General features: G+C 45.8%; 1 protein-coding gene across 9 annotated transcripts in view; it reads left to right on the forward strand.

Annotated features, from left to right (window-relative positions):
- The window catches only part of SPECC1 (sperm antigen with calponin homology and coiled-coil domains 1), a 210,789-nt gene that overhangs the window by 159,581 nt on the left and 27,871 nt on the right, over positions 1-23,337 (forward strand). For all 9 annotated transcript variants that reach the window (XM_043473066.1, XM_043473070.1, XM_043473069.1 and 6 more), the window contains 5 exons: positions 4,452-4,597; positions 5,562-5,662; positions 7,537-7,618; positions 11,797-11,953; positions 13,429-13,531. In XM_043473066.1, coding sequence (XP_043329001.1) covers positions 4,452-4,597; positions 5,562-5,662; positions 7,537-7,618; positions 11,797-11,953; positions 13,429-13,531 — 589 coding nt within the window. The remainder of the gene's footprint in view (positions 1-4,451; positions 4,598-5,561; positions 5,663-7,536; positions 7,619-11,796; positions 11,954-13,428; positions 13,532-23,337) is intronic.

A 23,337-nucleotide genomic window follows, 5' to 3' on the forward strand; every position in this document is an offset into this window, starting at 1 on the left:
CTCACATGCAGTGAGTCTCTTCATCTTACGCCATGAGATCTGTCTGTGCATCTTGGCCTGTTTTTGCCCATCTCTTATTCCTGCTTCAGTGGATCCAAGTGTGTCAGGACCTGTTCTCTGCCCAGGATCAGTGTCTGGATTCTACCGTCATCTGTGCTCACTCTTCCCAACCATTCTTGAAATCTTCTTGTATCTTAAGCTAGAGGAGAGGCTCTTTAAGGTAAATCTCTGCTGAATGTCAGAGATACAGGTGCTGAAAGAAATGCAGCAGAAAAGGTGCCAGCGAGGAAATTCACCAGTGTCCAGTTTTTTTCTCTGTTTGGCGCAGATGGTACGTGGTAGCCGGCTTTGGGGGTCTGTTTTGCTTGGTCATTATCCATTTTAGGCGTGTCCTGTGGCTTTTTGCTACCGTCCTTTGTGCCGCAGATCAACCACCCTGGCCTCCTCAGGTGGTCAGTGTTCCTGACCTTTTGTGGGAGGAGTGCTCCGCATGTCCTCCAGGCGCTGCTCCCAAGCTGGCCGTCCCTCCAGGACCAGGGCTGGGAAGGACTCGGTGGGCTGTCCTGCACCTTCACTCTCCTTGCAGAGGAATTAGGGTGAACTGGTAGTATTTTCTCTTCTTGCCCCACCCCTTCTCTGTGTAGCAGAAATTCTTCACAGTCTGAGGCCTGTGCATGCCGCTTTCAGTAGCTTCAGGGGCTGATGCAGGATTTTTACGAAATGTTCCTGTGGTTCTTAAATCGCCGTGTTACCCTGGTCGTTTTTATTTGTCCTAGAATTGCTTATGTTGCAATTCAGAAGTGAAATTCAGAGGACACTTGACACCTGAGACAGAGTGCTTCCCGATTCCTGTCTCATGTGGATCTGCAGACTTCTTTCAGAGTGTCTTGTGTATAACTGAAGACACAGTTTGGGAAGAGTACCTTACAGGTGGAGATATGGAAGAGCAAAGACCTGGAGGAAGGACAAAGAGGAACAGAGCTCCAGACATCCAGGCTTTGGTCCGGAAACCAGGCCGGGTGCGGGGAGTCTGTGCAGCACCAGGAGGGCCTGGGCTGGGCTCTGTTCAGTAGCTGAGAAAAGAGCCATCAGGAGCAGATCATCAATGTGCCCAGTTGGTCTTCTTTACAAACCTTGATCAGGTGATTGTGAAGACAGCAGTGGTATAATGAGATGTTTCCCAGAAGTCATTAACATTTGAATATTTTAAAACTAATTGCACACAAGAACTCACATGTCCTTGGAGCAAAACTGACAGCAACGCCAAGCAGTGTCCCTGTGTGATGACACAAGAGCTGTAGAAAACCAACAGTGCTTTAAGATCCTGTTCCATAACCTAACAAGGAAAGTAGTGCATTAGGGAAGTTGCTCAGTCCTCAGTTGTGTCCAACTATTTGTGACCCTGTGGACTGTAGCCCACCAGGCTCCTCTGTCCATGGGATTTCCCAGGCAAGAATACTTCCCAGGTGGCTCAGCAGTGAAGAATCTGCCTGCTTCTGTAGATTACAGAGTTCTTACTCTTCCTCTGAACAGAGGAGAGATCATACTTTGTTTATTGCTGGACTTGTTGCTGATTGATCCAAAACCATCTGATGACAGGCTGGTGTCCCTGCTTAGGATTAAAGTGCTGATGAGATCAACAGCATTCTTAATGACTTGTGTTCTTTAGTTCTTCATTTCAGGCTTTGTTTTGTGGCTCCCAAGACACACTCACACATGCACACACTCACACGCATGCACACACATGCAAACGCACACACATAGCGGTTACATAATGGGGTGGGTCTTTAGTCTCATAGCATCTCTAATCTACTTAAACTCCTTGCAGGGTTTCCTCACCCTACTTCTTGCTGGCCCAGCCCAGCAAATGGAAGGTGTGGAGCGTTGCCCATCATACCTGCAGGCAGGCGAGATGGGAGTGGTTCCAGCATCCTTGCTACTCTCTTAGGCTTCGGAACGAGTCCTGTATCATCTGATGTTGTGAATCACATAGAAGCTTAAGTAGTTGAAGGGAACACCTCAGCAGAATGTTGGATTCCCCATTTTATTCTTATTAAATTATCAAGGAGTGAAATGAACATGGGCTTTTTAAAACGACCTTCCTTTGTCGTGTGCCCTAAATCTCCCCAGTCCCTGAGGAGGCAGATCACATACCTGGATGGCTAAGGAGGTGCCCACTTTCTCACGTTCCTAAGAATGCCCAGGACAGAAATGAGAGCTTTTCCTCTGCCTGTACCTAACCTGGTTCCAGTCTTTCTGCATATTCACCATCTGATTTTGTCCTATGTGACATAACAGGGAAAGTAACCCAAACCAACCCTATTCGATGTAAAAAAAAAAACAAACCTACCAGTTTCTGAAACACCTGATGTTGTTCAGTTGCTCAGTCATATCCAACTCTTTGCGACCCCATGGACTGCAGCACTCCAGGCTTCCCTGTCCTTCACTGTCTCCCAGAGCTTGCTCAAACTCATGTCCATTGAGTTGGTGATGCCATCCAGTTGTCTTGTTCTCTGCCACCCCCTTCTCCTCCTGCCCTCAATCTTTCCCAGCATCAGGGTCTTTTCCAGTGTGTCGGCTCTTCGCATCAGGTGGTCAGAGTATTGGAGCTTCAGCACCAGTCCTTCCAATGAATATTCAGGACTGATTTCCTTTAGGACTGACTGGTTTGATCTCCTTGCAGTCCAAGGGACTCTCAAGAGTCTTCTCCAACACCAGAATACGAAAGCATCAATTCTTCGGCACTCAGCCTTCTTTAATCTCACATCCGTACATGACTCCCTGATACTAACTTCCCAGAAAAGTCATTTGTTACTGATTTTTTTTTTACCTCAAAAGAAGGTAAATACAAAAGTGTAGGGCAGTGTGATTTAAAGTGTGTTTTAAGTTCTGTTTTTCCAAAATTTATCCTCCTCATGTTGATAACAGAGCAACAGGAGAAAGCTTTGAGAATCAAAGACAAGTCAGTTCAACCACAGAAGCTTCTGAGTAGTCAGATTTCTTCCAAAAAAGATCAGTAAATAAATATATTAAACTTCCATTGACCTTATTAAAATATGCTGCCAGAAGTATTCTGTTTGAGCTATTCTCATAAATTAGTCATCTTCTTGCAAAACAGCTGTAGCAATTTGATATAATAAAAAGAGCAGTGATTTAGAAATCAGAAGTTGGGCGATGTCTTGGCTCACTCACAGGGAGATTAAGTGACAAGCTAACATCCCCTGATTGAGGAAGGTTGACCCAAATGGTCTGTCTTTAAGAGGCTCTTCCATGAGTCTGGGGGCTTCCCTGGTAGCTCAGCGGTAAAGAGTTCGACTGCAATGCAGGAAACCTGGGTTCGATCCCTGGGTCAGGAAGATCCCCTGGAGGAGGAAATGGCAACCCACTCCAGGATTCTTGGGTGGGAAATCCCATGGACAGGGGAGCCTGGCAGGCTACAGTCCATGGGGTCACAAAGAGTTGGACGCAACTGAGCAACTAAACAACAGTCCGTGAGTCTGTGCTCCAGCTTGGAGACCACAGGGAAGACTGACGGCAATTGTGCAGGAGAGCTCAGGAGAACCACTGCCTCACAGGGAGTTGTGGTATTGTTCTAGAGCACGGTTACCATTCCTGTTCCTAGGGGTGGGAGGGTTCACGTGTGAGTCAGGACTCTGATGTTCCTGAGAGATGGCAGCCTTGTGGGTTTAAGCAGAAGGGGCTTGCAGGATTGCTGGGGGCCCCTCCGAGAAACAGACCCAGGCCTAGCCTCCAGTAACAACTCTGGAAGTTCCCACACACAGCTGGGTTTCTAGGCGAGTGGCTGCCTCTGCCCTGAATGGGAACCTGACACCAGGAAGCTGCCGGCCCGATCTGAAGCTGCCACCAGTTTCCAGCAGCAGGAGCACCTTATCTCTGCTTCTGTCCATCTCAGCATAGTGAATGCCCTGTGCCCTGCCTCTCCTCCCCAACTCAGGAGTCTACATCCGGCCCAGTCTTCCTGGCCGGTGGGGTCTAAGCCTTTATCTGAGATCCTCCCTGCAGGGATTGGGCTCCTGAGGTGTCGTCTTTCCAGCCTCTGTGTACCAGGTGGGGGTTGGAATTCACACTAATTCACCAACCTGTTGTATCCACTGTGGACAGTAAGATAACTATTTCATGATAAATAACATTTGTTTTTTTATATATTTATAGTTTACAGAGTAGACGTACATCCTTTTCATTTAGAGCTCATGTCAAGTCACTCCATGTATGAAAATGCTGTCTCTGGCCATTCCCGAGAAAATGTCTCTGATAAAAGTTGAGTGGTTATTTCCTGGAGATGCAAAGCTAATACAGAGAGCAGGATTTTCAGTTTGGGTTTCTCCTCCCAGACTCATTCTTCTTCTCCGCATTGGCTGTTTCCATCTTTGTCCTTCCCTGAATGGGTGCGTCCTCCAGCTTTTCAACCTGATTTGCTCTTTGCTGTGCAGACCAGTGAAGGAAGAGCCCGAGCCCTCGGAGGCGGATGCTCCTGGCCGGTGGCCCAGCGTCTACATGAACAGGACTCCTCCAACACCTTCAGAGTCTGCAACCACCGTGAAGTCCCTCATCAAGTCATTTGACTTGGGACGACCAGGTATTCTGTCATTTTGTTTGATAGGCAAAACTCAAATTCAGACCATAGCGTCATGGATCCAGCCTGTCCTCTGCTGCCCTGGCCCCACGTTGGTGTAACCAGGGGGCCCTTCTCAGACTATCCACGTGCAGACACCGTGTGCAGTGCTCGCTGGGGCTGCATGAGACGACAGAGGGGAGTTGTCTTGCCTCTCCTCCCAAACTTCCCTTCAGCTCCTGCCACACCCCTTTCCTTTTCTTCCTCTCTGTCCATTAAATCCAGATCACCACTGTTTGCCTTCTTACCATCTCATGAGGATTAGCAGGGTTAGCCAGAGGCTTGTCTCCCAGGAAAGGAGGCGCTGGTTCCATGCATTGGGCTGTCTGGCTGGCACCTAATACAATCTGTCATTCCTGATTGTGAGACATTCCCAGCTTTTTCTGGAAATGTCTCCCTGACCCACAGCTCACTTTTGTTTGCCATTATCTGCATATGAGAAAAATGGATCTCTACCTTGTCTACCCTGAACTTTCATGAGCACTGTTCTTAGAAGAAATCTGTATCCAAAACACGATGTATGTCTTCCCTTGATAGCAATAAATACGTTCATTGTACCAGGGCCAGAGTAACAGCCAGTCCTAGGACATTGTCTCTGCTGAAACAGTTTGCAGCTGAATGGATTAAGATGAGCCTGCAGACAGGAGGATATGAAGGCCCAGTGACAAGATTTGGTTGTGAAGGTGGAAAAGGAAAGAACAGTGTGGTTTGTGTAAGAATGTGTTCTTGCCGTGGCTGCCTCGATACCTGTTCGTTCTCCTCCTCATGTGTCCTTGTCTAAGACCAGCCCCCATCTAGTTAACCCCCGACTCACTCCCCAGTTCAGCATGAGTCCAGACCAGAAGAGGGTGAAAGAGCAAGGCAGGAAGTATTATTTGCTGTTTCAAACTGGAACAGCATAGAAACATCCTGCCCTTTTTCTTGGCAGGTGGAACTGGGCAGAATATTTCTGTCCACAAGACCCCCCGGAGTCCCCTGAGTGGGATCCCTGTGAGGACGCCCCCAGCTGCCGCTGTTTCTCCAATGCAGGTATTGGTGCCCACCGGGTGTGGGTGGGAGCCTGTGTCACGTGGTTACCCAGGCAACAAAAGGGATATGGAAACCAGTTCATTTATTTTTTGAGGTGCATTGATCGTCTGTTTTGTTTGTTTATTTATTAATTTTTTCCATGCCACGTGGCATGTGGAATCTTAGTTCCCTGACCAGGGATCAAACCCAGGCCCCCTGCAGTGGAAGTGAGGAGTCTTAGTCACTGGACTGCCAGGGAAGTTTCTGAATATTGTTTTTAATAGGCCTAAAATAATAATAATGAAGCTTTCATCAAAAATTCCGCTCCAGTGCCTGGTGAGGGTCTGAGAGAGACGCTGTAAGCATCATACAGTTTTGTTGATGCCTCTTTCTTGGTTTTCCATAAGATGACACTGTCAAAGTTTTCAGTTAAGTGACGATTGTATTTTTTACACTAGAGTGGACATTGATCTTCTTCTCAAAGAATTTTTTTTTAAATGCCCAGAGAGAGTGCTTGCAATTTATAAATTCTTAAGGGTTCACCACACGTAACCCTATGTTGTGTTTGCCATCTCCTAAAGGTCTTAGACCAAAACCGCCTGGCAGTTCTAAGACCAGGGCTTTTGATGTCACCAGGAGCACTCAACGTTCTGCCCATATGAAGCTGAGGTTGATGTACTTGTCAACAAGCTCTGTTGTCTGACATCTTTGGTAGTTACACGTCTATTGTTTGGGATCTCTTATGCTTTAAAAGAAAAATTTTATTTTTTTTTTTACTTTTTCATCCTTGAAGGTAATTTCTACCACCTTCTATGTAAAACCAAATACAAGTTATTTATTTTTTGTGATAATCATTGTTTATTTAATACAAGTGAACGAGGTCATGCTTCACTTTCACCTATTTGTATTGAGCTATAACATAAGTTTGCTGGTAGAAGTTTAACAACTGGCTGTTTAGGAGAAAGAGCCCTTATTTGTGGTGTTTGCCAGTTTCTCTGATGTCAGTGTTGCCATCATTGCCGATTTCTTTATCCATTCATCTGTTAATAGACATTGAGGTTGTTGCCATGTCTTGGCTAATGTGAATAATGCTACAGTGAACATGGGTGTGCAAATATCCCTTCAAGACCCTGTTTTGTGTTCCTTGGGTAACCACCCAGAAGTGATATTGCTGGATTACATGGTAGTTCTGTTTTTATGTTTTTGAGGAACCTTCCTGCTGTTTTCCATATCACCTGCATGGTTTTACATTCCCACCAACAGTACACAAGTGTTCTAATTTCTTACATTCTCACCAATGCTTGTTTTTTCTATGGTTGTTTTCTGCAATGACCATCCTCACAGGGGTGAGGTGATACCTCATTGTGGTTTTGATTTGCATTTTCCTAATGACTAGTGATACGGAACATCTTTGCATGTGCCTGTTGGCCATTAAAAAACAGTATGTTTACACACGTCCTTGAATATACATAGATTATTCCAGGAAGATGTTCACAGATGTGATGAGTAATAGTTGCCCTGGGGAGAACGGGGTGATGGGAGTGAAAGGGAGACTGTGCTTTCACTCTGTGTCCTTTCTGTTCCTTTTGAGAATCCTGCCAATTGCATCTCAGCCCACTCCCATATTCTTGCCTGGAGAATCCCAAGGACAGAGGAGCCTGGCAGGCTACCATCCATGGGGTTGCAAAGATTCGGACATGACTGAGCAACTGAGCAAGCTTGCATGCATGCACACCAATTGCATTTATTACCTGTCCAGTTAAAGCGGTTGTTTTAAAAGCCCCCCCCCCCCCCGGTGATTCTAATGAGCTTGAGAACTGTTGTATGTACACACACAAGCACATACACACACCACTTGTTCCTGGTGTGACCTGTGTGATGCCCTTTGGTTTCAGAGGCATTCCGCCTTCAGCAGTGCTCGGCCAGCCAGCAAAGGAGTGACTCAGCGCTTGGATCTCCCAGACCTTCCCCTCTCAGGTAAATCACTGTAACACATTATTGGCCAGAGACATATTAATACACCTTTTGTTACCCAAATGTTATTGACCTGAGTGTTTCAATATTCACTTACATAACAAATTGCCCGCCACAGGCATTAGTTTCTGCGAAAATCTCCCAGTCACTAAAGAGTTAAATAGAAAGTGCTTTTGACTTATGTGTTGTAAGGTTAACTTTTCTTTTCTCCTTTGCATGAAACTGAGCTTAGAAAAAGAATCAGGGGCGTTTGTTGCAAATGATTCAAACTCGGAATATGTGTATTATGGCCGTGAGATCCCAGCTGTGTCCTGCTGGCTACAGGGTGCCTGAATCTGGGAGAAATAGGCTCTGCAGGTCTTTTGCTTGTTTTACTAAATCTCAAGAGCATATCTCATCTTTAAAAGTAACTATTTTGATGGAGAAGGAAATGGCAAACCACTCCAGTATTCTTGCCTGGGAAATCTCATGGACAGAGAAGCCTGGCAGGCTGCAGTCCACGGGGTCGCAAAAGGTTCAGACACGAATCCGTGACTAAACAACAACAATTCACCAGGAAAGGGGCACAATTCTTGAGGCACTATCCCTCTGTGTTCCCCCTTTGCCTGGCAAAGAAATAAAGCCACTCTTTCCTTGTCCTTCGTAAAAAAAAAAATTTAAAAAAAAATAAAAGTAACTATTTTGAGAAAAAACTCTTATCTGATTCTGAAGGTCTATTGCTCCCATAATTCCTAATATATGCCTGAGATCTTTGTTTTTGAATGTAGACCTTTTCCTGTTGCTGTGCCTTGTTTTGAAAAATTTAGATCCCCATGATGAAGCACTGCTGTGTCGGCAGGCCTCACGTGCCCCATTTTTGTTCCTTCTGCACCTGCCATGCTGATGGCTGATGTGAGGGAGCCGTGGAGGGGGACTGGGGCAGACGGCATGGACTTGAACCTTGGCCCCGCCACTTACAATCTGGCTCTGGCCTGGTAATCCCAGCCCCGGGTGCTGTGGTTCCCTCGTCTCTGAGACAGAAATCCTGTGGTCCACCTCTGGGATGGCTTGGAGGATTGAGTGAACTCAGCCAGACTGGTGCCAGTGCCTCACAGGGACTGACTTTTGCCACCTGCCAGAGCCCCAAGGCCTTGGCCAGGGTTGCCATCATCTAGAATGTGCACTGGGAGATAGATACTTGTGTGTGAGGTCACTGCTGTGAGGAAACATGGAAAGAACACTGACTACCTGGTTCTTCGTGCCTGGAAGAAGGAGTTGTTGTTCAGTCGCTAAGTTGTGTCTGGCTTTTTTGACCCCATGGACTGCAGCACGCCAGGCTTTCCTGTCCTTCACCATCTCCCAGAGTTTACTCAAACTCATGTCCATTGAGTCGATGATGTCATCTCATCCTCTGCTCCCTTCTCCTCCTGCCCTCAGTATTTCCCAGCATCAGGATCTTTTTCAATGAGTCGGGTCTTCACATCAGCTGGTCAAAGTATGCCCCAGCTTCAGCACCAGTCCTTCCAATGAATATTCAGGGTTGATTTCCTTTAGGATTGACTGGTTTGATCTCCTTGCAATCCAGGGAAGAAGGAGAGAAAGCCAGAAACCTAGACCACATAGAGAGAAATCCTTTATTTCTAATGTAAAACAGTTTCTGTGACACTGAATAAAAAAGGAAACCCCACTCTTCTCATTTTTGATCATGGTCGAGCACAGATTTATCCATAAAACATTTGTTTCTGTGACTGTAAACTCTTTCACCTCACCAACTTATTTTTTTCCCTTCTGAATTTTGTTTTCTTTTTTCTTGGACTTAATAAGATTTTATTTTAGCCTTAGATAAACACTGACATTGAGAATTTAAAGATGACCTTGGCCTGTTCCTTGCATTTTACAGGTGAGAGGCTCAGGCCCTAAAGAGCTTAATCAATTTACAAGAGCCACACTGCTTGTGAGGAGCTCAGGGACAGGAAGGACTTTCCCTGACTCTTTTTGCCATGTTGCCTTCTGGTGACGGAGGCTGGTGATCACTCCAATTAGCAACTTCATAAAGAAGTGTGCACAGTTCATATAGGACTTTGGGTTGTCATAATGACTCCTAGGAAGAGGGAAGTGGTGACCAGAGACCATGGGTAGCCCAGGGTCAGAGGAGTAAGGAATCCAGGGGGGGGTCATCCATGTTGAGTTCTTCACACTTGCTATATAATGTGGAGTAGGAATAACTCGGTTATAAGTGCAATGCTGCCCGTGTTGTTTTTTAAAATTGTGATAAAATATCTGTGGCTTCTCAGATGGCTCAATGCTAAAGAATCTGCCTGCCAGTGCAGGAGACGTGGGTTCAATCCCTGGGTCAGCAAGATCCCTGGAGGAGGGCATGGTAACCCACTCTAGTATTCTTGCTGGGAAGTCCCATGGATAGAGGAGCCTGCTGGGCTACCATCCATAAGGTTGCAAAGAATGGGACACAACTGAGGGACTATACACACACACACACACAAAATACCTGTAACAGGTTTACCATCTGAACTGTTTCTAAGTGTGTTAGGTGATCTTTTATTGTTAGTATTGACATCTCTGTTCCTCCAGCTTTAGAATTTCCCTTTTGTAGAGAAACCGTTCTTTTCGTTGACAAGGTAAATACTGACACTGAGATTGCCCGGAAGTAGTAACTCATCCTCAGCTCCCCTCTTTCTCTCCTCCCTCCCCCCGCCCCACAGGCACCTGTCCACCTGCGAGATTGTTTACTTGGCTCAGAAAGGCCCGCACCCTGGAAATTGCCAGCTTTCCAGCCAGCCATGCAGCATCATGTCCCTAGAAGCTGCAGGACCTGGGCTTAATGCACTGTTTTTTGTTGTTCCCTTTAGTGATGTAAATGCTGTGATTCTCTGCTCTTCCCAGCTCATTAGCCACACTCCCAACCTGACCACCATAATTGATGCTAATGGCTGTACAAGTGTTTTCCCCACTGTTTATGGCGTCGAAGGAGGGGACCGTGGGCTTGGCCTGGTCGTGGCTGCTTGTGGCATTGAGCAAGTGACCAGGTTCCCACTCCCGAGTCATCTGTATGTCCAGCTAGACAGTTGCAGGAGTCTTCTCCCGATCTGCACCTCAGTGGTCCTCTAGGAAATAGCCTTGAGGGGGTTCAGCCTGTTTCCTTAGCTGTTGAGCCTCAGAAGAAATGGTCTCACTGATTCCTAGAGAGCTGGGCCCTGTGGCTGGCATGGTGTCCTGTCCTGTGAAGTGGGCCTCATTCCTGGTGCCCAGCATTTCCACCTGATGACCTATCAGGCATCTTCCTGCCACACCCTCCCCCAAGTGCCCATCGATAGAACATGGGCTTTTCCTGGGGCCGGGCTGTTCTGATGGCCCTCATGCCCTGTGTACCTGCGGAGGCTCTTGGGAGCAGGGCGTCTAGTCAGTGCGCTGCTGGTGCCATCCTGAAGCTCAGAGTAACTGTTGAACAAGGGCAGTTTGGCATTGGTCCCTGTGAACCATGGAGTTGATCCTGCCTGGACAGTCCTTTCTAGAAAACACCATGTCCCTGTTCGTGTTTTTATCACCCAGTCCAGAACATGTTATCTGTGTATCTATCTGAATCTGGGGTGTGGTTTATTTTATAGTTTTACTGGAGTAGAGTTGATCTTCCCAGGTGGCACTAGTGGTAAAGAACCAGCCCGCCAACAAAGCAGGAGACAAGAGACATGGGTTCAGTCCCTGGGTCGGGAAGATCCCCTGTAGGAGGGCATGGCAACCCCCTCCCGTATTATTGCCTGGAGAATCCCATGGACAGAGTAGCCTGGAGGAGTACAGTCCATGGGGTCGTGAAGAGTCGGACATGGCTGAAGTGACCCAGCACACACAGATGATTTGCAGTGTTGTCTTGGTTTCAGGGGTGCTGCACAGTGATTGAGTGTCTGTTGTGTGTTCTTTTATACAGTTTTAGTGGCGTGTAGCTGGTGTACAGTGTGTGCTGGTCTCAGGGGTGCTGCACAGTGAGTGTCTGTTGTGTGTTCTTTTATACAATTTTAGTGGCGTGTAGCTGGTGTACAGTGTGTGCTGGTTTCAGGGGTGCTGCACAGTGACTCGGTATCTGTTGTGTGCTTGTACATGACACTGACGTGAGGACTGAGTGTACTGGACAGTGTGACCTTCCGGGTCTCTCCTCCTCCAGGACAATAATCGTGGTATTGTCCCCACAGATCTCCTGAAGGGAAGAGCTGAGGACCTGAAGCCAAACCCTTATCTCCGCAAGAGCCCCTCTCTTGAGTCCCTGAGCAGACCCCCTTCTCTGGGCTTCGCAGGCTCCAGGCTGCTGGGCGCCTCCCCTGGGGGCTGGAAGCCACAGAGCAAACTCAGGTACCCATCAGAGTCTGTACCTCCCACCTTTGCAGCATCACACCAGCTATTCTGATGACTTACAAGGCTTGGGCCGGAACTATCTTCCTTCTATCCTTTCACACTTCTCCTCCTCGGTCCACCCTCCCCTGAGGTTGCAGCCCACCCCCGGTAGCACGGACACCCCCTTTTCTGCCTGTGCTGTCTGACCTCCATTTGTTTTTTTTTTTTTGACCTCCATTTGTATTTAATTCCCTGCTGCGCACTGTGTGTGCTTTTGTCCTTACTTGGGCTGTAATTTAGTGGACAGCAAATACTTCATCCTGACGCTTGGATCGCTCCTCAGCCCCTCATGTTGTGCTGCACAGAGCCGCTCACTCAGTAAATATTTACGAATAGGCAGGTGGATAAATGCACAAAATTGGCTACTTGAGGAGTAATGGCTTTTTAACAAACATTAGAACTACCATTATGAGTATTAGAAAAGGGTTTTATAAAAGTCTGAATACCTCAGTTTAGCCATTGTCAAATCTTTGGGTGTGGTCTGTTTCTGGACCCAAATATATGAAGTCATATCTTTCAGAGGTTTAATTTAAAGCCCCAGTTGTTACATTTCTGTCTTGTTTATGTGCAGGGGATTTAAATAATCAAAACAGGTTTTCAGGACCAGAATTAGTGCTATCCCAAAATTATTCTTTTCTTTGTACCAGAAATACATACAAACAGACTATGTATATATTTCCATGCTATTTATATTATACCTTCATTGTAAAAGGTTAGATTAGTGAGGTTAGTTTATTATTTCATTTTTTTATTCATGTCATTGAGACAAGCCAATAATAGAATAGAAATTTACTTTGGTAATTTTCGTATTATTATTATTACAGTCATGTCTATTTTTTTTTTTTTTTAAGAAAACTGGTAAATGTTTCGTTTATTGAGAAACTCTTTTCCAAGCCTTTGTTTTAGTCTTCCCTAATTTGTCATGCCTAGAAATTTGGCTCTCAGTGATGAATTAAGACTAGGCATAGTGAACACTTGCAAAGTCACAATAACTTCATTGTTAATGGTGACTCTGACCATATAAACTCCATTCCCATCACCTCCCATAAGCAACTAGTCTGGTGTTTTTAAAATGCTCTTCCAGTATACCTTGTGTATGTTACATAGAAATAGGTGTAGCTTTGGAACATGTACTGTTTTCTATAGGAGTCTTTAATTTAAATGATGCTGTACTTAATAAATAAAAGGTTAGAAGGATAGAGCAGCAGATGGATTAAAAAAAAAACCCTCACCAGAGTCCTGAAAGCCAGGAAGCACAGTTCCCTTTCTGCTTCATACCATGAAATGTAATAAAAATGTGATGTTAATGGGACTGGTGGGCGATTTCTTTAGAGTCTCATTGGACAGACCTCAATTTTTGTTTTTCTCATCTAGTTAGTTATTTCCTGTGTATTTGTGGGCTCTAAATGTCAGCATCTCCGCTTTCTAACTAGTGTGGAAAGAAGAGACCCCCTGGCGGCCCTGGCCCGGGAATACGGCGGCTCCAAGCGCAACGCTCTCCTCAGGTGGTGCCAGAGGAAGACAGAGGGCTATGCGGTAAGGCTGGGGGCTGTCAGCATCCAGCGGGCTTGGGCGGGTGGCAGCCTGTGTCCTGTGTGCGCACCGGCCTGGGCGGGCCCATGTGCCTGTTGGTGTCGGCTCTCTTCTCCCAGGCGGGGCTGCTGGCGGGGCGGGGGCAGGGGCAGGGTAGGACCCCGAGAACCCATCACAACTTTCAGCAGACATGACCTCACTGTGGGCCTGTGTCCCCTAGGGTAGGGGACCCTTTATTTTCTCAGAGGCCGAATAAACCCCCAGCAGTGCTCCCGACTGGCTGTTTTGCCCAAGGAGGTAGCTTTCACTAAATCATCTTCAAAAGATGGTGCCTTTTCCTGATTCACACAAAGGCCCCACACGGTGGGCCTTCAGTCTCTTCTGAAGTTAGGAATTGCTCATATTTAGTTGGAGAGTTTCCGTTTTTGTTTTCTGTAGAGGTTGAACAGGGAAGGAATACTTGATATAAGTTTGGTTTTTTATAATGAAATGTCATACACAAAGATAAAAATGTGTAAACCATAGTTTATTGAATGACTGTGGACATGAAAACCCATAGAGTCACGTCCAGGAGCAGAGCACAGCTGAGCCCACACCACTCATGTGACTTTCCCGTCATAGCTCCCATGACCTCCACAGGTGACTCTGTCCCTAGTTCTATTCCTGCTGGCTTTCTATAAAATTTAGGGTCCCTAAATGCCATATCCATTTTGCCTGCATTTGAACTTTATATAAATGGAATTAAAACCTGTAGTATTTCCATTTGTGTTTTTAAATTGTTGAGATTTACCAGTGTTGTTGCCTGTGAGTATGGTTTATTCATTTTTCTCCAATAGTAACCTATGGTATGATCACATAATTGTTTACTTACCCATTCTGTTGTCGATAGGCAGGTGAGTGACTTCCAGTCTGGGGCTCTTAAAATCTGGTATGTTCTGTTGGTATGTTCTTGTAACGCCTCTCAGAACCCACATGTGTCAATTCCTTCTGGGTGTATACCTAGAAATGGACCAAGTGGGCCACAGGATGTATGTGTGTTACAGCATGGTAGACCGTGCCGGGCAGATTTCCAAAGCAATTGTACAGTGTTATCACCCACCAATGACTTGTGTGATTTATGTTTTCTCTACTTTCTCCGCAGCACTTGCTGCTGTTGGTTTTGTTGCTCCCAGTCACTGGCGCGTGTGTGACGAGAGGTCTTATCGGGCTATGGCTTGCTTTCCCTGCTGGCAGGTGAGGCCGGGCTCTTCTCTTGTGCTCCTTGGACGTCCTGCTGTCTTTCCTTGGATGACTGCTCAGGCCTTTGCCCATTTTTAGAATAAGATTGTCTTTCTTTGCTTGTTGCTTTCAGGGATTCTTTATACATTCTGCACACAGGTCCTTAGTCAAATAGACAATATCATCTCCCAGGGTGGTTGACTTTTCACGCTTCCTTTAAACACAATTCTTCATTTTAATTAAGTCCAATTTATTAGTCTCTTCTCTGATGATTAGTGCATTTTGTTTCTGTTTAAGAAATCTTTGTTCCATGGTCATGACACATCGTTCTATGTTTTCTTCTGAAAGTTGAACTGTTTTACCTTCCTGTTAAGTAGGTGTCCTCTTTAAAACTGCCCCGCCTTTCACTCTCCTTATTCAGGCCCAGCTCCCTCCCCTACATCTTTACCCTATTTTTCTACAAATCCTGAAACTGTTGGCACCACGACACTCCTTTCCCAATGTCCAGCTTTGAGGGGCAAGAAGACCGGGCCTCCGCTGAGAGTCAGCCCAGAGGGCCAGGCAGAGCCAGGTTCTCTGTGCATCAGCAGTCAAGTGTCTCCAACTCAGACTGCACCCAAGAAAAAAGTGGCCCATATCTGAGTCTCTTCATTTTCTGTTAAAAATGTAAAGAAAAAAATCAGGGTCATGACCAACAACAGAGGCCCCCCTGGTGCAAATGTGCTTCTGGCCTCTTGGCTCCTCTGTCACTGTCTGCCTCCGCCCTTTCTCAAGGGTCAGACACCCTGCACAGGACAGGAGTCGGGGATGAAAGCTGGTTACGGGGGGTTTCAGGGTGAGGAAGGTGGGCCTGGTGGCCAGAGAGGAAGCCGGGTAGGACTCGTCAGCCAGGCACAAGGTCTGACGGCGGTGAGCCCCACGAAGTCACGGGGGTCAGTGGCAGTATCACTTCTCGTTTTATAGAAATGGGTGAGGGACATGCTGGGATGGTTATGAAAAGAATATTAAAAATTTCAGAAGGAATTGGCCCTTGAATGCAGAAGATCATTGTAATTAGGTCACAAGAGGTTTAGACAAGGTATTTCCAGTCATGAGAGTGACGATGACGTTTCTTGCTGACTTGCTTTCTTCCCTTTGTTTTCTTTTGTGAACATCTTGAACTTGTTTTCAAAGCATCTCACATTGGATGAAGCCCAAACTTATTTTGCCTGGAGTATCTTTCATTCATTGTTAAATCTCTGTAAACGTAGAGAGAAATACAAATCATATGTGTCTGATTTATCTACTCTTCAAAAAATATCCTCTGTCTAGACCTGTTTGTCTAAGACAGCCCTCTAAAGCTTATTCTCTCTGACTTGGAAAGCCAGAAACAAACTGTAGAAAACTCAAAACGGTTCAAAAACCATCTTTTAAAAAACCGGTAACCATGTAATTTTGACTGAAAATGATTTCTTTTTACCAGTATAGTGTGATAGGTTAGATCAGAATCTTCCTTATATTAATTCAGTGGGTCTTTATCGAGATGCCAGGTTGGTGCCACATAATATTTAACTGCTGGTAAGTCATCTGTGAATGAAACAGGCGACACCTCTGCTCCTGTGGAAACTATGTTCTCATGGGAATGACAATTAATTAAAATTTAAATGTGAAATATGTACCAGATTGGAAGATGGAACGTGCTAGGGAGAAACATAAAACCAGGAAAGAGGATTGGGAATGATGTCAGGTGTGGGGGTGCAGTCTTAACAGGAAGGTGGAAGAGGTGATGGTTCAGCTCACCTGGAGAAGGTGAGGACTCTTGTATTTATCTCATCAGGCTCGAAGGGCATGGCCTTAGGGATGTCTCAGTTGGAGTTTAAGTAACGCCAGGTGGCTGCTCTGTACAGCAGCACCGAGGGTTAGATGAGCAGGCATGGGTCACCCCACATGAAGTTGGGCAGTAAACAGGCCTGCACTGTGGGGAGGGGTCTGCACGGAGCCATCTTATCAAAAGGAGACCCTTCCAGACAGTCTACTCAACTCAGATTCCTTTGGGCCTTTTTGGAAAAAGCCAGACTCCAGGAAGGCCCCACAGGCTCCTCCCCATGGGTCTGGTGCTGGCCGTTCCTTCAGCTGCATCCCCACCCCACCCCTACCCATGGAACCCCCAGACTCTCTCTCTTCATCTGCTTTCCCTTCCCTCTCTCGGGTGTGACATAGAGGTTTCCGTCTCTTAAGGTCATTACCAGGAAACCTTCTAAAGGAGCAGAAACTGAGATGGTGGATAGAAAAGCAGACTTCTAAGATGATGCCCAGTGCCCTTCACCCTGTGCACTTGCCCCCAAGTGTGGCAAAGGGGCGATCACCCAGGTAGACCTAACAAATAAACCCTTAAAAGTTGAGAGTCTCCTCTGAAGCGTAACAACCCACGCCCTCAGTGGATTTGAAGGTGAAAGCGACGTGTGAGGAGGCGCTGACGGCCAGAGAGGACACCAGGACTTCCCAGCATGAAAGCCTTGGAGCACCGAGGTCCTGTGACACCCAGGAAGTGCCGTGGGGGCCCCAACAGTTGTGAAGTGAACAGACTTGTCCTTTTCTGCCTGTCCTGATGCCCTCAGACCTCAGCCAGGCTGACGGTGTGCAGCTTGCTGGACCTTCTGCTGTGCCTCAGCCGAGGGACCTTGACCTGAAACAATGATGAGTGCGTGGTCCTGGGGTAACCCTCCAACCCGCCGGGAAGTGTGATGAGGCAGAGCCACCCTGCCCTCCGCAGACGGCACCTTGGCTGTGCCCCCAGGCCCTACGGTGCCCTGGACTGTGTGGTCCACACTGGCGAGTCAATCCGGGTCATACACCAACACCACAAGTCCACCTGTGAGTGGATTCCCTCCCAGGGCCTTCAGGGCAGAGCCTGGCCAGACTGACACCTGGAGGTCTGACGTGAACAACTGGGCGGGGCTCCCCGGACTTCTGACCCACCAGACACTGGCCAACAATTAGTGGGTGTCCTGCACACTGCCGGATTTACAGCAACAGAATTCTAGCCAAGTGAAGCTACTGGGGTCTGGAGGTAACAGAGAGAGCCCCCACTTCTCCCTTAGGTCAGATTGTTTGCTTTTCCTGTGATCAACCAGGGACAGGCTTTTCTTCTTTGGGTCATTAGTATACCACTCACTGTTTCTGTTCCTGCATTTCTGTCTACAGCACACTGCTTCCCTGAGGCTCAGGCATAACTTTCCCATTCGAGGTTTCTTAGTGCTGCCAGGGCCCCTGCCTGTTGGGGTCCCGACTCCTTAGGTCTGGTCAGGGTCAGGCACAGCACTTTATAAATGCTTCTGATGATGAATGTGTAGTTGGCACTGAGCACCCAGGTGGGGTGGCAGAATTCTAAGACACCCTGTGATCTCTGCTCCCTGGCGTTTCTCCCACAATCATGCTGTGTTCATGGCAAAAGGCATTCGACAGCATAGTTAAAGTTGCTGATGAATTGACCCTAGAATAGGAAGGGAGATTACCTGTGTGGGCCTAACCCCATTACATAATGGCTGTTGCTGGGTTGGAGATGTGAGGGGAACCTGGGGAAAGGAGCTGAGAATAGCCTCCAGTTGCTGACGGCCAACAAGGAAATGGAGAACTTGGTCTTACAGACCTACGTAGAAACCTGTCTCCAACCTGGACAGACCTGCAGGCAGATTCATCCCAGAGCTGCCAGGTGACGCTCAGCTGACAGTGGATTTCAGCCTTTGGGGAACCCTGAGCTGAGAACCAGCTACACTGGCCGACCGCTGACCTTCAGGAACCATGAGGTCACAGGTCACTGGGCCCCAGAATTTGTTACACAGCAAAAGAAAACTAATACAATGACTTAGAAGGCAGTAAAAATGCCTGACCATTCCTAGCCAGGCTATTTTCAAATTATATTTCCAGTAAGGGTGAACTTGGGTATCATTTTACATATTTCCTTCTACGTCAATACTGCTCTAATGTTTTGACACTTGAAGTCTGAGGCCTTTAAAACTTTAAAACTCAGCCTGTTAAAACTTGCTGCGTCCTGCCTATGTCCTTGACCAGGTAAATCACCAGTGTCGGCCTCCCAGTCAAGGTGCCACCCATGGAATATACCCTTCAACACAGAAACTGTGTTTCTTAGTATTTATTTTAAGGAAATAGTCATGGATGCCTATGAAGATACCATTTCAAGCAAATTTATCATGTTTTATTCATTTAAAATTATTTTTAAAGAACTGGACGTGATACAAATGTCTAATAATAGGGTAATCAAATAAATTTCAGTATGTGTGTACAGTGTAATATAATATAACCCTTAAAAGTCATACTTTGAACAAATATTTTTAAAAGCAGTGGGGAAAAATGTACCCAATGCATTAAGTCAAAAATCAAATTTAAAAAAAAAATCAAATTTTAAAACACTGTCTAGTGTGATTCCAATTCTGTAAAAAGAAGTTTATACAAATCTTAACAGTGGTTATTTCTGGGAGAATACTTAAAATTTATTCATCCTTTCTTATAATATTTTCATTTTCTGCTATGAACATGTAAATTTTTAAAAGAAAAAGTTATTTTTAAAGTTACATCTTTTTAAAGAAAGAAAGGCTTCCCAGGTGGCTCAGTGGTAAAGAACCTGCCTGCCAATGTAGGAGACCCAGGAGAAGCATGTTTGATCCCTGGGTCAGGTAGATCCCCTGGAGAAGGAAATGGCAACCTGCTCCAGTGTTCTTGCCTGGAAAAATCCCATGGACAGAGGAGCCTAGCAGGCCACAAGCCATGGAATCGCAAAAAGTTGGACACAACGGAGCACACACTCATCAAAGGAAAGAAGCCAGATGCAAAAATCTACTTATTATATGTATGAAATGTCCAGAGTAGGGAAATTCATTGAGTCAGAAAGTAGAGTAGTGGTTCCCAGGGAGTTGGGGGAGGTGTTACTGAATCGAACTTGGTTCTGCTTGCCTGTAGAGGCAGACAGTCAGCTGACACTGGGTTGTAGTGAAGGAAAGTCCAGTGTTTATTTGCAGGGCACCAAGCAGGGAGAAGGGCTTCCCTCATATCTCAGTTGGTAAACAACCCGCCTGCAACGCAGGCCAGACCCAATTCCTGGGTCGGGAAGATCCACTGGAGAAGGGATAAGCTACCCACTGCAGCATTCTTAGGCTTCCCTTGTGGCTTAGCTGGTAAAGAATCCTCCTGCAATTAGGGAGACCTGGGTTCCATGCTTGAGTTGGAAAGATCCCCTGGAGAAGGGAAAGGCTACCCACTCCAGTGCTGTGGCCTGGAGAATTCCATGGACTCTGTAGTCCATGGGGCTGCAAAGAGTCGGACATGGCTGAGAAACTTTCACTTTCAAGCAGGGAGAACAGGCATTTCATGCTCAAAAGGCCCAAACTCCTCCCCATGACTTTCAGGGAAAAATTTTTAAAGACGAAGAGAGGGGAAGGATTAGGGGTGTGTATCAGCTCCTGCACATCCTTCCTGTGGGCAGGAGATGAGGTAACAGGTGATGTTTCAGGAATCTTAATCATCCGCCTTCTGGTTCCAACCAGTCTAGGGTCTAGTGCTCGGGTTTAGCATGTCGTCACCGTCCTCCACCTGGGCCAGGGTCTTATTTCTGCAGAACAACTCAAACATATACGTCAGAGTGTTCTGTATGCCCCTTGGGAGGAACTTGCACTCCGTTTTATTGTTGAACTATTGTTTCTTGACCCCTTGTCTTTTCTTTCCGCATTCTCTCACTTCCCTAATAAATAACTGCTCGAATCTGCTCTTTGGGACTCAGGAAAAACCTGGGAGACTAAAGCCTTTTTTTTTACAAATAAGCAGGGGACAAACAAAGGACTTCTGTGCCCAGGAAGTCTCCATGGGGTCTTGCTCGGTTTCAGTCCCCCCTCTTCTTCAGTAAATTTCTCCATCCTGAGGGGAACCAGGCAGGACAGGGAAGGGAATAGAGTTTTAGATAGAGGGGTTAATGATAAACTCCGCAGGGGAGCTTGATCTTAGGGGGAATCCAGTTTCAGAGGGAGTGATTGGGCACAGAGTTTCTTTTGCAGGTGATGAAAATGTTCTGGAATTAGGCAGTGGTTATACAACTATGTAAGTGAATGAATAAGCTTCCGAATCACATTTTATAAGGGCAAACTTTATGGTGTGTAAGTTATATCCCAATAAAGCTCTCATTTGTTTTTAGAAAAGGCAGTTAGGAGAGCTTCCATAGAGAGATCAAGGAGATGGCGGATGAAGGGTTGGTGAGGATGGTAGAAAATAGTACCTAAATGATAAATCTTATCAAACTAAAACTTTAAACTTTAATAAACTAACTTTAATAAATAACTTTAATAAACTTTTATAACTTTAGTAACTTTAATACACCACATATTACTGTGTATGCTAAAAAATAGTTGGAGAGATGCAAGGTATTGGTCTTCTAGTTTTATTTAGGAGGTGGGATTCAAGGTGTTCACTTCATTATGATGATTCATAACTCAAATGTGTCTTTTGTATTGCTCGTTGTGTTGTAACATATAATTTGGAGGTGAAGTCTGAGGAAGAATGCCATAAAAATGTTTTATAGTCAATGATTAAACCAGATCCTTTCTGAGAAAAACACAAAGTGGAAGAACAGAGCACCTAAGAAATGACAGTACAGAGAATGGGCTGGAAGGGCCTTCAGGGTTGGGTTCTGTTCTTATCTCTCAGTGCCGTTTCAGAGCTCTGTGACCGTTAACAATTTGATTTTTAAAAAAAAAAAAACAAAAAACCTGCATCTTTTAAAAACCAACATAAACTTGAAAGATTGATAAAAACATTTCTCAGAAAAATGGCTGCTTCTCCCTAACCCTGAATTGCACATATTATAACTCAGATTTTACTCATTTTGGCCTGTCCTGTCTTGTTTTTTCACATTTTATCTAATCAAAGCCCTTGCCATTTGGAATGGTGATAGTGTAGTAGGTCTGATCCTGTTACACTGAATAACATGTAAGTCTTGATCATGTAAGTCTAGATCAGTGTTCAGCCAACCATGGCCCAGGGGCCAACTCAGGCCCGCCATGGGGTTTTGTGGATAAAGATTTACAGGCACAGGGTCACACCTGTTCATTTGTATGTGCTGCTTCTGTGCTGTAACTGCCGAAAAAAGCCCTTCCACAAGAAAGGTCGGCTGACCCCTCCCTTAGATAAAGGTGTACATTTAGATACTTAGATAAAGAGTATCCCCCATTATTCAAATCATACTTGGCTCTTGCATTTCAGATAGCAAGAAGCCCGTGTCCAGATGGCAAGAGGCTTACTTGAAGATGTGTCTGAATCTGTGAAGTTTCTGGTTTTGTACTGCAGGAATTGAGACAGCAAGGAGACAGCTGTGCTGTCACAAAGGCACAGACACCTTTGAACCTGGTGTTTTATTGTTTTTTTAATTGGAAAGTGGAAGTGAAAGTGTTAAGTTGCTCAGTTATGTCTGACTCTGCAACCCCATGGACTGTAGCCTGCCAGGCTTCTCTGTCCATGGGATTTTCCAGGCAAGAATATTGGAGTTGCCATTTCCTTCTCCAAGGGATCTTCCTGAGCTGGGGATTGAACCCATGTCTCCCACATTGCAGGCAGATTCTTCACTGTCCAAGCCATCAGGAAAACCCATTTTTAATTGGAGGATAATTGCTTTATAATATTGTGCTGGTTTTCTGCCATTTATCAACATGAATCAACCATAGGTATACATATATCCCCTCTGTTTTGAACCTCTCTCCTTCCTCCCCTGCAATCCCACCCCTCTAGGTTGTCACAGAGCACTGGGTTGAGCTTCCTGCATCATATAGCAAATTCCCACCAGCTATCTGTTTTACATATGATAATGTATATGTTTCAGTGCTATTCTCTCAATTTGTCCCACCATCCCCTTCCCCTGTGGTGTCCACAAGTCTGTTCTCTACATCTGCATCTCTATTCCTTCCCTGTAAATAGGTTCAAATTTTCCAGATTCTATATATACGCGTTAATATACAATATTTGTTTTTCTCTTTCTGACTTACTCCATTCTGTGTAACAGGCTCTAGGTTCAGTCCACCTCACTAGAACAGATTCAGATTACTTAACCTCTTAGCCAGCAACTACGTATTCTTCTATGTTAAAGAAAAAAGCAGTCTTCCTGTTGTCCTAAACAAACCTTAATTTGTCTTTGGAAAGAACACCCACGTTGCTGGCAAAGTGTTTTTCTGTCTCTGGTTCCCAGACAAGCACCAGCGCATGCCTGACCAATAGCGAGCAGTCTGCGATCCATCAGGCCATTTGGAGCTCTGCTGGTTGTTTTCTTTTTTGAGACAGGTCTCTTGAGAACTACAGGCACGATTCAGAGAATGTATGATGCTTTGGCTTATTTATGTCATTAAAGTGGCTCCTTTCCTGACTTCATTATGAAGATCGATCCCAGCAGAAAACCAGCGCCGTCACTGGTCTGTGCTCTGTGGAGGCCCCCTTTCACCTGCTGTCTCACTTCTGCTGCTGTTTATGAAACACTGTGGTTTGTGAAGACACTTTTTTACGTTTTCAAAAATCTAACTACATTTGGTTTACAATAGTGTGTTAGTTTTAGGTGTAGAGCT

The sequence above is a fragment of the Cervus canadensis genome, chromosome 1 (genome assembly GCF_019320065.1).
Source record: "Cervus canadensis isolate Bull #8, Minnesota chromosome 1, ASM1932006v1, whole genome shotgun sequence".
Lineage (NCBI taxonomy): Eukaryota > Metazoa > Chordata > Mammalia > Artiodactyla > Cervidae > Cervus > Cervus canadensis.